This window comes from Propithecus coquereli, unplaced genomic scaffold (assembly GCF_000956105.1).
Source record: "Propithecus coquereli isolate 6110/MARCELLA unplaced genomic scaffold, Pcoq_1.0 Scaffold121, whole genome shotgun sequence".
NCBI classification, from domain to species: domain Eukaryota; kingdom Metazoa; phylum Chordata; class Mammalia; order Primates; family Indriidae; genus Propithecus; species Propithecus coquereli.
This window is the reverse complement of record NW_012136192.1, coordinates 5,649,524-5,662,823: the sequence shown is the minus strand read 5'-3', so window position 1 is coordinate 5,662,823 and position 13,300 is coordinate 5,649,524. Positions and strand designations below refer to the sequence as shown.

General features: G+C 43.9%; 1 protein-coding gene across 1 annotated transcript in view; it reads right to left on the bottom strand.

The window, feature by feature from the left end:
- Positions 1–4,100: 4,100 nt before the first annotated feature.
- Positions 4,101–13,300, bottom strand: part of CA10 (carbonic anhydrase X) — a 520,157-nt gene continuing 510,957 nt past the window's right edge. Inside the window, exons 8-10 of the mRNA XM_012665679.1 lie at positions 8,512–8,666; positions 6,458–6,632; positions 4,101–4,922 (exon numbers count right to left, since the gene is read on the bottom strand). Of these exons, the coding sequence (XP_012521133.1) occupies positions 4,900–4,922; positions 6,458–6,632; positions 8,512–8,666 (353 nt within the window). The 3' untranslated portion in view covers positions 4,101–4,899. The remainder of the gene's footprint in view (positions 4,923–6,457; positions 6,633–8,511; positions 8,667–13,300) is intronic.

Genomic DNA, 13,300 nt, shown 5'->3' with positions numbered 1-13,300 from the left:
TCGATTCCCCCTCCTCCCAAGCCCCTGGAAACCACCATTTTACTTACTGCTTCTAAGAGTTTGACTGTTTCAGAGTCCTAATAGGAGTGGGCTTGTGTAGTATTCTTCTATGTCTGGCTTATTTCATTTAGCACTCCTACAACTCGGTAGCAAAAAAAACCCCCAAGTAATCCAATTAAAAAACTGGATAAAAGACATGAATAGTCATTTCTCCAAAAGAAACATATGAATGGCCAACAGGTATATGAAAAGGTGCTCAGTATCACTAATCATCAGGGAGATGCAAATCAAATTCACAATGAAGTATCACCTCACACTCGTTAGGATGGCTACTATCAAGAAAACAAAAGACAGACTGGTGTGTGGCAGCTTATGCCTGTGGTCCCACCACTTCGGGAGGCCGAGGTGGGAGGATCACTTAAGGTGAAGGAGTTTGAGACCAGCCTGAGCAACATAGCAAGACCCCATCTCTATGAAGAATAGAAAAATTAGCCAGGTGCAGGAGGGCGCGCCTGTAGTCCCAGCTACTTGGGAGGCTGAGGTAGGAGGATCGCTTGAGCCTGAGAGTTGGAGGTTACAGTGAACTATGTTGACACCACTGTACTCTGCCCCAGGCAACAGCGTAAGACCCTGTCTCAGAAACAAAAGATAACAAATGTTAGTGAGGATGTGGGGAAAAGGAAACCCTTGTACGCTGTTGGTGGAAATATAAATTGGTATGACCCAGCAATCTCACTTCTGGGTATCTACCCAAAAGAATGGAAACCAAGGTTGCAAAGAGAGACCTGAACTCCCATGTTTGTTGCAACATTATTTACAGTAGCAAAGACATGGAAAAAACCTATATGTCCATTGACAAGTGAATGGATAAGGAAAATGTAGTATAGATATGCAGTAGAATGTTGTTCAGCCTTAAAAGGGAAGGAAATCCTGCCATTTGCTACAACATGGATGAACTTAGAGGACATTATGCTAAGGAGATTCTAATGTGTAGCAAAGTTTGGGAACGTCTCCTGGAGGAGGTGGTAGGAATGAGCATTTGATTTGCAGCAGTTCTCACTCCTGAGTGTGCATCAGAATTGCCTGGGGGGTTGTTAAAACACAGATGGCTGGGCCTCACCTTCGGAGTGTCAGTAGGTCTACAGTGGGTCTAAGAATTTGCATTCTAACCAATGACGCTGATGGTTGGGGCCACACTCTGAGAACCACTGGCTTAGAAGAGTTGGGTCTGGCTTTACCACTTATGAGCTTCGTGACCCTGAGCCTGCCACCTCGTCTTTAAGAAGCCCAGTTTCTGCATTTATAACACAGGGACAGCAGTGATGATTACCTCATGGGTCACTGTGTGGGTGAAATGAGATGATATTTGCAAACTGCTTAGCACAGGGCCTGCGTCACAGGAAATGTGCCACTCATGGTGGATTTTATGAGTATGTTTCCTTGGCTGGAGTCCTGGCAGCTCTTTCCTTATATTCAATTGTGCTAGTTGGTGAATAATAGTCAAGTGGATTTCTGCTCCTGGAGTTCCCACTTTTAGGCTTTCTGAACAGGAAAGCTGGGATACTCTGATGACTGCAGGTTCCCTGTGGTCCAGCAGGAGGGGTCCACCCTGGAAGGGTTGGCATGTGCAAATGGCCATCGCCAATCACACTCTTCAGCCCGGTGTGGGTGGGATAGGCTGTGACAGAGGTCTGCTCTCCTGCCCAGATTCCAAGTTATTCTCACACTGTCCTGCGCTACATTCTAGACATGTTTAGGGTAGCAAGTTGTAGTTGTCTTGATGTCACCATGGAAACCAAACTGCTACAGAAGGAGATGGGAACAAGACCCTAAAAATGGTCTTGGAAGCCTCAAAATGGGTCCCCAAGAGGGGGCTGTGGATTTCCATACTATGTTTACTCTTTTTCTCATTCAATTCGCTCAGAGCTCTCCTGTGTGTATGTTTACCTCCCTCCCTCATTTTGCTGAAGAGGGAAGTGAGGCTCAGCGTGTGTCCCCGCAGGTTGTAGATTTCCTTTCCAGGATGGAAGGGAGGCCGGTGTCTGCTCAGGGAGGCTCCAACAGGCAAAGCTGGCCAGTTGGCACCCACTGCAGAGCACAACGGCACTGCCGCCCGCCCATTCCCGAGCACCCATGGACTGAAAAATATATCAATGTATTTTGTTTCTTGATGTCTTCACCAGACCAAGTCCCAGGGCTTTTGGGTACATTTAAAACTACCACTTTCTTTTTTTAAAAGAGAGATTCTAATCTAGCTAATCTTTATTACTCCCACGTGGTTTGAAGGCAAAGTGCTCGTAGTTCCACTTTATAGTTTGGGAAACCCAGTGAGTGTGGAGAAGGGTCATTTAGGACTGGACCAGAAGGAGGGAGACAGGGGCCGGTTTGCTTCATTTCAAATTCTGTTTGGCCAAGGTGGAGTTCTGCCCGTGTCCAGGGACTCCAGCGAGGTGAGAGCCTGGTTTTTCCTTTGTTCTCACTGGACTAAAGAACCGAATGATAGAGTGGAAAGGTCATGGGAGGTTGTCTTGTCCAAACCATTCACAGATAAGGACTCAGTCCCAGGGAGGGGAGTTGACTTGCCCAAAGTCACAAAGGATGCTGGTAATAGAACAGGACCAAGGAACCCAGTCCCCGCCTTCCTTCCTCACCTGTGCTCTGTCCTCTCTTCCTTAACATACCTTAGGCATTGATCTATGTGCTGTCGGCTAGGTATCTGCTGCTTTTGTTTGAAATTAATCTGGTGTCTCTGTAAAGGAAGGTATAGCATGATTCAGATCAACTTTTAACAGGAAGGCCACACAAATGCTCTTAGGTACCATATCTAGAACAGTCGGTGCAGGTATTATGCTAGCTGCTTTAAGTAGCTGTATAGTATGTACGCCTCTTAACTCATGGAGGAAGTTATTAGCATCCCCAATGCATAGATCAGAGAAGTAAAGCAACTTGCCTAGGGTCACACAGCAGGCAAGTGGCAGAGTGAAGTTGATTTATCATCCACATTCTTCAACTGTTAGACTATATCATTGCCTGCCATTGCAGACTAAGGAAGTTTCTAACTCAGAGGAAGTAGCAAGCCACACAAAGAAAGACGACCACCAGCCCACCCCAAACTTTTGTAAATATTTGGCTTTCTGGCTGCCCAGAAATAGGCCTAGATGCTATCATAGCTAAGGCTGTCGCATAACTAGCATTAACGCAAAAAGCAAAAAAGAAAATCCAGTTAAGCATACTGTTTTAAATATGAAATAACACAGTGTTTGAATTTTTCATCGTCAATATACCTAGTTACTAGGCAGAAGTTTTGGACAACTTGTGAATGCTTCCGTTTGCACAACTCTACCTGTACTTTCCTCTTTTCTAGAGAGTGTGACAGAAAGGAGAGATGAAAGTTATTTTTAATTTGACCACTGAACAAACATCCAAGTCTTCCCTTCCAGCAGCTCGGCCTATGTGTTTTCTCGACAGGGTATTAATTACCTGGCTCTGGCATGGCCAGGCAGGCTGTTCTGGCAGCTCTGGCTGCTCTCCCAGCCCCAAATGCAATTGCTCCTGGACCCAGCAGGGCGCAGAGACTCCAGCAGGGAGCATCTTCCTTCTCAATAAACTGAGACATAGGTACTGGGTAACTTGTTAAACACATTTATTGATTTCTTGACAGTAACCAAACACAGTGAGTGACCATTATAAACAAGAAAAGAAAGGCATTCGTTTGTACTTTGTGAAATCTGGCTGTACCTGGAGAGAAAAGACACCCCTTTTCCCAGGAATTTACAAGGCAAAGTTCATTCCTTCACGGGAGCATCACAGGGGGGGATGGCAGTTTTGAAATGCAAGAGATTGGTTGCCTGTTATCTCAGGCTGAAGCTCACCTCTTGTGAATGATCGAGCCATGGAGTGGAATTTAAGTTATACTTGCTTAGCAAATGCATTCCTGATTGCCACAAACTCAGTAAAGAACAAAACCAAAACAAAACCGAAAAACCTGGCTGCAAATGAACAAAACATGTAGATGAAGGAATTAGTGAAATCAAAGAATGCAGTTGCATGGAGCCAGGGCTTAGCCTGTAAGGAAGGAGAACAGACCAAAGCCAGAAAAATGAAATTAAGTCGTTAAACACATTTATTGAGCTGTTAACAATAACCAAACACAATGTATGACTTTTGGAAAACAAGAAACAGGAAATGGATCAGTTCTGATCTTGGCAAATCCTACTACAGATATGTGACAAAGAGGGAAATAATTCCATTTCTTTATAGTCTGTGGTGATATATATATACAATGTGTAGCTCTTCAATGTCTGTCCTTTTTTTTTCTTTTTAAATTGTTGAGTAAACAGAAGAATCATAATCTAGAAATAAGTGTCCTTGGTCAACTTTGTCCTGGCTCCTCTGTTGCCAGCACCCTCAGAGGGTCTTAGGACACTATCTGAGATTACTTGATGCAAAGTCTGTTTGATGCTGTCAGAGCTGTTTTCTCCTCTCTCTCTTTTGGAAGAATTGTGTATGTACAAAGGCTGAAAAGTCTCATTGAGTAGATTTATTAGTTCAGGAAAACAGTATCAAAATTGTAATCAGGTTAACAGGTTATTTTCTTCTAAGACCTTTTATGAATGAGCCTCTTGTTTCTGAAACTTGACTTCCCATCACGGAGGTTGTATGAGTGTGTAGGTATGTTTGCATGTGTGTGTATGTATGTGCAAGTGTTTGTGAGTGTACATAAGGGATGTATTCCTCTGCCATGGTTCTGTGGACACTTTTAATGAAGAAAGGGCCAATCCAAAGAGTGAACGAGGCTTGGGGGGAGGAAGGAGAGAAGCAGGAAGGGGGACATTCTAGGTTACGTCAATTCACAGTTGTAGCATTTCAGTGAGGTGGCATTCTTCTTGGCTTTGTTCCCTACTTGAGGAGCCATTCATTTACTGGGAAGAGAGAAAGAAAAAACCACACACATACATAACACAAAACAAGCCACACTGAATTAATTTGCACGAGGTTTTGGGGGAATTCATCCAAAGAGGGAGGGATAGTTTTGTAAATGCCTGTTTGTTTACATGCATCCCAACTTCCCCCTTCCAATTTTCCACGATCCCCCAGGCCTCTGCTGCCCAATATGGTGGCCACTAGCTACACTGGCTACCATAAACTAAATTAATTAAAATTAAAAAGGTAGTTGCATCATTATACTAGTCACATTTCAAATGTTCAATAGCCATAGCTGTTGTGCTGGACAATGTAAATATAGAACATTCCCAGTTCTAGTTCTAGTGGATGACACTGCTTTAGACCAGGGACAGGCAAACAACAGCCCACAGACCAAATGCAGCATGCTACCTGTTTTTGTAAATTAAGTTTTATTGAAACATAGCCACACCCATTCATTTACATATTGTCTATGGTTGATACAGCCACAGACAATATGTAAATGAATGAAACAGAGTGAAACAGAGACTGTATGGCTTTAAAGCCTAAAATATCTACTTTCAGGCCCCCTTTTTTTTTTTTTTTTGCCAGGCTGGGAACTCAGGTGTCCTGATTCCCAGTCCAGGGCATCTCCAGACCCTGTCCTGCCTCCAACTTCCTTTCTACAGTGAGGGTTTGCCACGATGATCAACAGATATTTAGTCAGTGTGAGGAAGGAAAGAGAGGGGGCTGCGTGTGGACCAGTGAGTTACAAGAGGCAAAAGTCCTCTTAAATGTCCCCTTTAGTGGGAATAATAATCATTTCTAGGGACACAGCACTGGACAAAGATAGGTTCACACACATTACCTCATTGGATCCTAATGGCCTGGCATTTGGAGTATTTTGTTCACCTAGGAGAAAGGTGGTCTATCTTGCACATAACTAAAAGCTCTAATGCTTCTTGCTGTCTTGTTCTAATGGGTAACCTTGGGAAAAATCAGCATTTCTGGGCTTTTCTGAAAATGACAATAAAAAAGACTGTCTTGCCTGAACCAGAGGGGGTTTAAAGGTTTGATATATGTGATATAGATACCTATAGCACATATTTTAAACCCTCATATATATAGATATCTATGTATAGATATAGGTAACTTCGCATAGACATCTGTATCACATATATCAAATCTTTAAACCGTTATTTATATAGACATCTATATATGTATACATATATCTTCATGTAAATATATCACATATATCAACTTTTAAACCTTTATACATTAATATATAGATATCTGTATATATGTATATATAGATATTGTCATTTACATAGATATCTATTTCACATATATCAAACCTTTAAACCGTCATCATCATCTTCTATATATGACACATGGGCTTTGCCAACAGAAAAAAGCACCATGTAAATGGTGTTCTTATTGTCGTTTATAATCACAATTCCTATAACGGGAGACACCACCAGGCCTTTAAGAACAGGTGTAATCAGAAGACTGAGCTCTGGCCCAGGTCCTCTGCTCGCAGAGGCACTGCACCCACCTCTATACTGAAGCTTCTGGGCTCGGTTGTTTGGACAGTCCTTCCCCTGTAAACTGAAGTTGATGTTGGTGCGGATGCAGCGGTTGTTGAGTGGCTGGACAGGCCTGAAGTTGTCGCTCATGCTCAGAAAGATCTGAGATGGCTGATTCTGGCTGAGCAGGCGTAAGGAATGCATCTGAGGAGAGAGAAGTAGCTGTGAGATCCAGCCATCCTCTTAAATGCACTAGGGAAGAAGAAAGACCAAGTAGGCTGTGGCCAGGCTAGGAGGTACCAGGGGTCTGAGAAAGGGCACGAGCCCCACAGAACACCTTTTCCGATTGGTTCAGTCGAGCTGAAGGCCCGCTCATGCCTCCACGCTTGGATGAGCCTTGTGAGCCTTGTTTCTAGCTCACTAGCCCATATATGCCTCTAAACAAGTCATTTACTCTTTCTCATCCTCAAATGTGCCATCTGTTAAAGGAAGAAATCTGGCTATGTGTTCTCTAGGGGTCCTTCTTTCTCTGACACCCTATGGTTCAATCATTCCCTGACTCCATCACGGTATCACCTAGACCATAGTGAGTGGTCTGGGAGACACAGCTAAACAAAGCTGGACCAATTTGGTTCCTTTTCTGTGAGTATCAGGGCTAGGTAGCTGGACTATAATGTTTGTAGCCACGTCCTGCCCCAGGGCCGTGGAGAGAAAGCAGACGGTCTGTAGCAGGAGTGAAGAACGAAGCCAACGTGCAGTTAGAAGAAGAGCAAAGCAGAGAGGAAGGGCTTCTGATTCCAGTGAATTCCTGACATTAATTCTGATTTTGACTTGCATAAGACACCCTAGTAGATCTTGAATAAATCCTTTTTCTAAGCTTAAGCTATCTGTGGGGGGTTACTGTTGCTTGTCACTCAAGGAATCCCAATAAATACAGAGAGAATCAGGGACTTCAAATTGTTCAAATAGTTGTTGGGTCGTGAACACGTGTCCTGTTAAGGAGGTAGGCTTCTGCTGCTCCTACTCGTCTTTTCCTGTACGTGGGTATAGACTCACACAACCATAGAGTGTCGGAGCTGGAACAAATTCATGTGACTACCCCTTCATTATAAAGAGGAGGGGTATTCATTTCACAGAAGTGGGGTGACAGTCCTAACATGTACAATGAGCCATTTTGCAAAGCTAGCACAGGAGGACAGATCTGAGGAGTACTAACCCTGGGAGAGGATACCAAAAAAAATTCCATGTTCAAATACGTTCGTGAAATATTACCTATCACATCACCTCCTCTTGAAGATGGACATGTGTATTCTCGTTTAAAAAGACCCTGAGAAATCCCTCAACAATGAAATCTATTTAACTTTTCTAAACCCAACTTTTTCAAACATGTTTGACCGCATCTTCCACTTTGCTCATTTGCTTTTTGGACACAATAGCTGTAGAACACAGCCTGAGAGCTCACCTTGCTGTCTGTCCTGACTCAGACAGATGGGATGTTTCTCTAATTAGTTCATGCTAAGCCTTTCAGATGCTGGCTCTTTAAACACAGGTATATGGGGTGAATTGTGGACCCTCCCGAATTCATAAGCTGAAGGCACTTTTGACCCCCAGTACCTCACTTCAGAATGTGACTTCATTTGGAAACAAGGTCACTGCAGATGTTATTAGTGAAGTTAAGATTATTGGAGTGTGCTCTAATCCAATATCCGGTGTCCTTATAAAAAGGGGAAATTTGGACACAGAGACTCAGACACAGGGAGAATGCCACATAAACATAAAAGTACAGATTGGAGTGATGCTTCTACAAGCCAAGGACCACCAAAGATTGCCACCAGAAGCTAGGGGAGAGGCACAGAACAGAGTCTTCCTCATATCCCTCAGAAGGAACCAACCCTGCTGACATCTTGATCTTGGACTTCTACCCTCCAGAACTTTGAGGCAGTAAGTTTCTGTTGTTTAAGCCATTCAGTTCATGGTACTTTGTTATAGCGGTCCTGGTAACCAATACAATATGCACTCCACAAACCTAGTGATTTTTCACATCATTCCTCCCCATTAGCTAAAGGACCACAGAGCAACTCACCTGCATCCTGGTTATATAGACAGGTTTGTTCATTATTATCCAACTTGCTGTCTCATAGCAGGGTGGGATAGTCATCGACCCATCGTAAGTAATGAAACTAGAGGTCTCTGGGTATAGTTCCTCTATATTAAGTCCCTGTAGTAAATATGCATCATCTGGAGAAGAAAATAAGAAAGACTTTAGAATTAGGTTTCCTAAGAAAGTGCTGGTATTGCTGATGTATATATATTTTTCTTTTTGAATTCCGGAAGACTGTACTGTCTAGATAGGCTGCAGTGACAAACAGCTCCCCATCCCCCAGATATCATTTTATATATTTTTAATTGACAACTAATTGTACATATTCAGTGGTTACAGTGATGTTTCAATACATATAATGTATAGTGATCAGATTGGGGTAATTAGCACATCCATCATCTCATCAATCATGTTAAACGACAAAGGTTTATTTCTTGCTCATATACACGTCCCTTCCAGGTTGGCTGTCCACACTTTAGGACCTAGGCTCTTAGAGCAGTCGCTATCTGGGCCTTTGTGAATCACAGCGACAGAAAGGAAAAGCAGGCATGGTGAAACGTATGTTGGCTCCTAACGCTTCCATCCCAGGAGTGGCACTTGTCACTTCTGCTTACATGTTGGTAGCCAAAGAAGTCACATGGTTAAGGCTGATTTCCTCCCACAGGATGGGGAACTGACTATTGGGGAACTGTGAGTGATGGTCTCCCACAGGATTGTTCGAAGAGTCCTTGGTATGGTCCCTGAGACCTGGACCCTCCTAGGCATTACGGGTATAATGAAATGGACAATTAAAGGCTTCAGGACTTGTTGAAGTTACTTGGTCACCGTTCTTATTTATTAACATTGTTTTATTAAAAGAACGTTAAGAAAATACTTCTAAAAAGAAATAAGTTGGGACAAATCCTACCGTGAGATCTAATGGTTTACCAATTGATTTCATTTTTTGTGAATCTTTTCTCCTTCCTGCCCATGTGGATAGCCTTTTCTCTTACATCTGTTTGAGGCATTCATGCTCATGTCTTTTATTATTAAATATAAATATGACTTTGTCAATAATAAAAATGACAAAAGTACCTATTAGACTTTATGGAAAAAAGAAAAAATAACAATTCCAATTATCTAAAACAATTACTATTAGCATTTTGGTATATTTACTTTTAATTTCTTTAATTCACATTGGTTATATTTTTATAAAATAGTAATAGAGTTTTCAAATCTCAATAAATTAAAATATTAAAAAAAATGGATAAATTGCCATGAATCTCTCATCCTCCTCTCCCCGTGATCTCTCTTCCTTTCTTCTAGCTGCTGCTTCTGGCTTCCAAAACACCATAATTAGGATTTCTATTTTTTCTGTACATTCCTTCTCAGGTTCTGTTGCTGACTCCTGATCTTCCACCTTTTTCTCTTGGTGATTCAGTTCCCCAAGGATCAGTCCAGAGGTCTCTTCTTTTCTCACTCTGTGCTCTCATCCGAGGGTAGCCCATCTACATCCACGCCTTCGATTGTTCCCTGTGCCTCAGTGATTCCAGATCTGTGTCTCCAGAAGTACTGCATCCCCTGGCATGCCATGAGCACCCACCACCATGGCCAGTCCAGGAGGCCTAGGGAACACATGGCAGGGAACCAACCCGTGGCTGGCAGAGGGATAAGATGGGTTTCCCAGAGCCCCTGGATTCACGTATATTCTCTTATCCTTATGTCTAACTCCCAGTGGGAAAGGACTAACTCTTCAGGGGCTGATGTGATCCCTCAAGGTCAGCATTGTATATATATAATGGTAAAGAAGGACATTTTCGTATAGCTGGAACCTCACAGTGACCCAGTGAGATGGGTCAGGCAGATAGCAATATTCTCATTGACAAGAAACTAGAGATCAGAGAGGCAAAGTAACCTGCCCGAGGTCACAGAGCTAGCTGATGACTGCAGAGTGGGAACTGGAACTCAGCTCTCCTGACCTCCAGCCCAAGGTCCTTCATTCGTTCAATATTCGCTAAGCACCCCTTTATGCTGGACACAGGGTTAGGCTCTGAGAATAGGGCAATAAACAAGATGGATGCAGTGCCTTCCTTCATTGTAGTTGGAGAGAGATAGCAAACGGCAAAATAAATACATGCAGGCTATGATGTCAGGTGATAAGTGCACCTTGACCGGCCTGTATTTACCTACGTATTAATGCTGCTAATCTATTTTCCTGGGCAAAGATCCCTCCATTTCTTCCTCCAGAAATTGCTCATTCAGCTTTCTCTCATAAGAGCTATCTTTGTCAAGGGAAGTTTAGCTTCAGTGTTCCTTTGCCTGTCAATTAAATTATGAACAAATCAACTGGACCAGTGGTTTGGAATGGTAAATAAAATAAAATAAAATTTGGTAAATAAAACCACCATTTTGCCTGCTCCATTCAAAACTGACCCTCCCAGCCTCTGACTCCCCTGATGGGGTTACGGAAGCCCTCCAGGACTGTCCGTGCAAAGCTCAGTGGGGAAGAGAGCTTGGTCAAACTGGATTTGGAGACGAACCCTAAGAGGAAGGACTTTCTTCCACTGCTCATTGAAATGTTTCTCCTTTCCAGCAAAACCCCAAGGAACAAGGACATACTCAGCTTAAGAGAGAAGTAGTACGTGGAATGTGGCCTGTGTGGTCAGATGCTGCCATGACAAAGCCACACCGCCCAGAGCACATGCCGATACGATGGTCCTTGGGAGGTGGACCAGGTGCCAACACAATACATTTACTTCAGGTATTCATATTTGTCTCTATTTCTTAAGCCCCTAGTATTTTTCAGGTACTAAGCCAGGTATAGGTGAATAGGACGTAATTAAGCGAATGCAGGCGTCACAGAGACAGTGCCATAAATCTGCACTGGGCCCAGAGACAGGCTGTCAGTTCTGCCTGGGGCGGGGAGGACTCAGGACAGGATGAATGGAGTAGCTGCCCTGAACTGCATTTTAAACAATGGGAGGTCATCGATGTGTGGCTGGCAGGGGGCAGGTATCAAGGGTACCGTAGACAGAGACACGCTTGAGAAAGAGGCGAGGAAACAGCAGAGCAGCGTGTACTTGGGGATGGCCGGAGTACGAGATGCAGGGGGACATGGAGATGCAAGGGGAGGGATATTGTGAGAAATGTGGCTGGTGGGGGTCAGCACAGGCCACACCCAAAGGTCCTCTGCACCATTGGGAGTTTGGGCTTCCTCCTGGAGGCAATGCAGAACCCCTGAAGGGTTTGAAGCCAGGGAATAGCATGATCAGATTTGCACTTAATGAGGCTTGCTGTGATGGCGGTTTGGCCTGAAGATTAACATATTGAATGAGAGAAGGAAGCATTCGGCACATTTTTATTAAAGGTCAATGTGATTTGTTTAACCAAGCTTGCACGAAGAGCACAGTGGGTACTCTAGCGTGCTGTTATTATTGTACTTTATTTTATTCGGGGCGGTGGGGAGAAGAGAATGAAGGAGGCAGTAGAAGAAAAGGCATTCCAGGCATGACTGGAGTAAAGGAAAAGGACATTTATGTTTCTCTGAAACTATAACCAGCCTCTGTGTTGCTCACATTTGGGGAAAGGATTGGGGGAGGGGAGCATAGATGGAACACGACAGAAAAGGTGATGCTCATGGATTTATCCCACACAGCAGGATAACAAGGTGTCTTCAAAACACTGTAGCACTGATACCCCAGACTCTATCCGCTGTGGTCCAGCCGGGACTTTCCTCTTCATCCGCCTCTTCTGGGAGATGTGACAGTCACCTGAGGACACAGGCAGATTCTGCCCTCCTGAGACCCTTATTCCCCACTGTGTTCTTCCCACCAATCTTGTTCATGCTCATACTTTATCTTGCGCTCTTTTTGTGTCCTCACACTACAGAACTTGGAAAGACCCGGTGTGAGGAGTGCGAGCTTTGGACTAGACCTGGGTTTGAGTGCTGATCTTGCTGCTCACTGTCCACGTGACCTTGGACCCACAGGAACCCATTTGAGCCTCAGTTTCCACATCTGTACTATGCAAATGGCTGGAGTACTTGGCTCACAGGGTTGTTCAAGGAACAAATGGGATCATGCTTTCCAAGTGCCTAGCACAACGTGCGGACCAGGTAAGTACTCCACAGTGCTGGGTAGTATCGAGGTCACCTCCTCTTACCTAGAGTGCCCTTGCCCTACCTTCTGGGAGAACCACTGCTGTTCCTGAGGACTCAAGAACCCTGGCTGGGTTAGTGCCCACCTGTTTCACTACATTTACTGAATTAGCTTGCTGATGATCATTTGCCTACTTGACTGTCGTCACGAAGCTATGAGCCTTCAGGGGAAGGGTTTGCATCTTTTATTTCTGAACCCCAAGCCCCAACATGGGGTCCACCACATAGTGGGCACTCAGTAAACAGTGGTTGAATGAATGAATAAAATGGTTTCTGCCCAGCAGCTCTACCTGCTAGCAGTGATGGGCAGGCACCAAGGGAGGAAGAGGCAACACCATCTATCAGGTGACATGGAAACATCTCTGAGGCTCCAGTCAGTACCATTAGCTTAAGTACACACTGCCTGCCGTCTTCCCCATACATATCACACCCAACACATCAGGGCGAGACTGCTTGCCCTGTTTCCGTCTCCATACAGCATTGGCGTGCTTCCACACTAAACGCACCTGTACTTTCATATTTACATTGTGAAGTCAGTGTGCATTTAACATGTAACGTTTGTCCTTGTGGTTCATCATTGCTGTCTCAAAGGCGCTCATTAAGTCAGTGTTCCGTGTTTTTTTTTTTTTTTTTTTA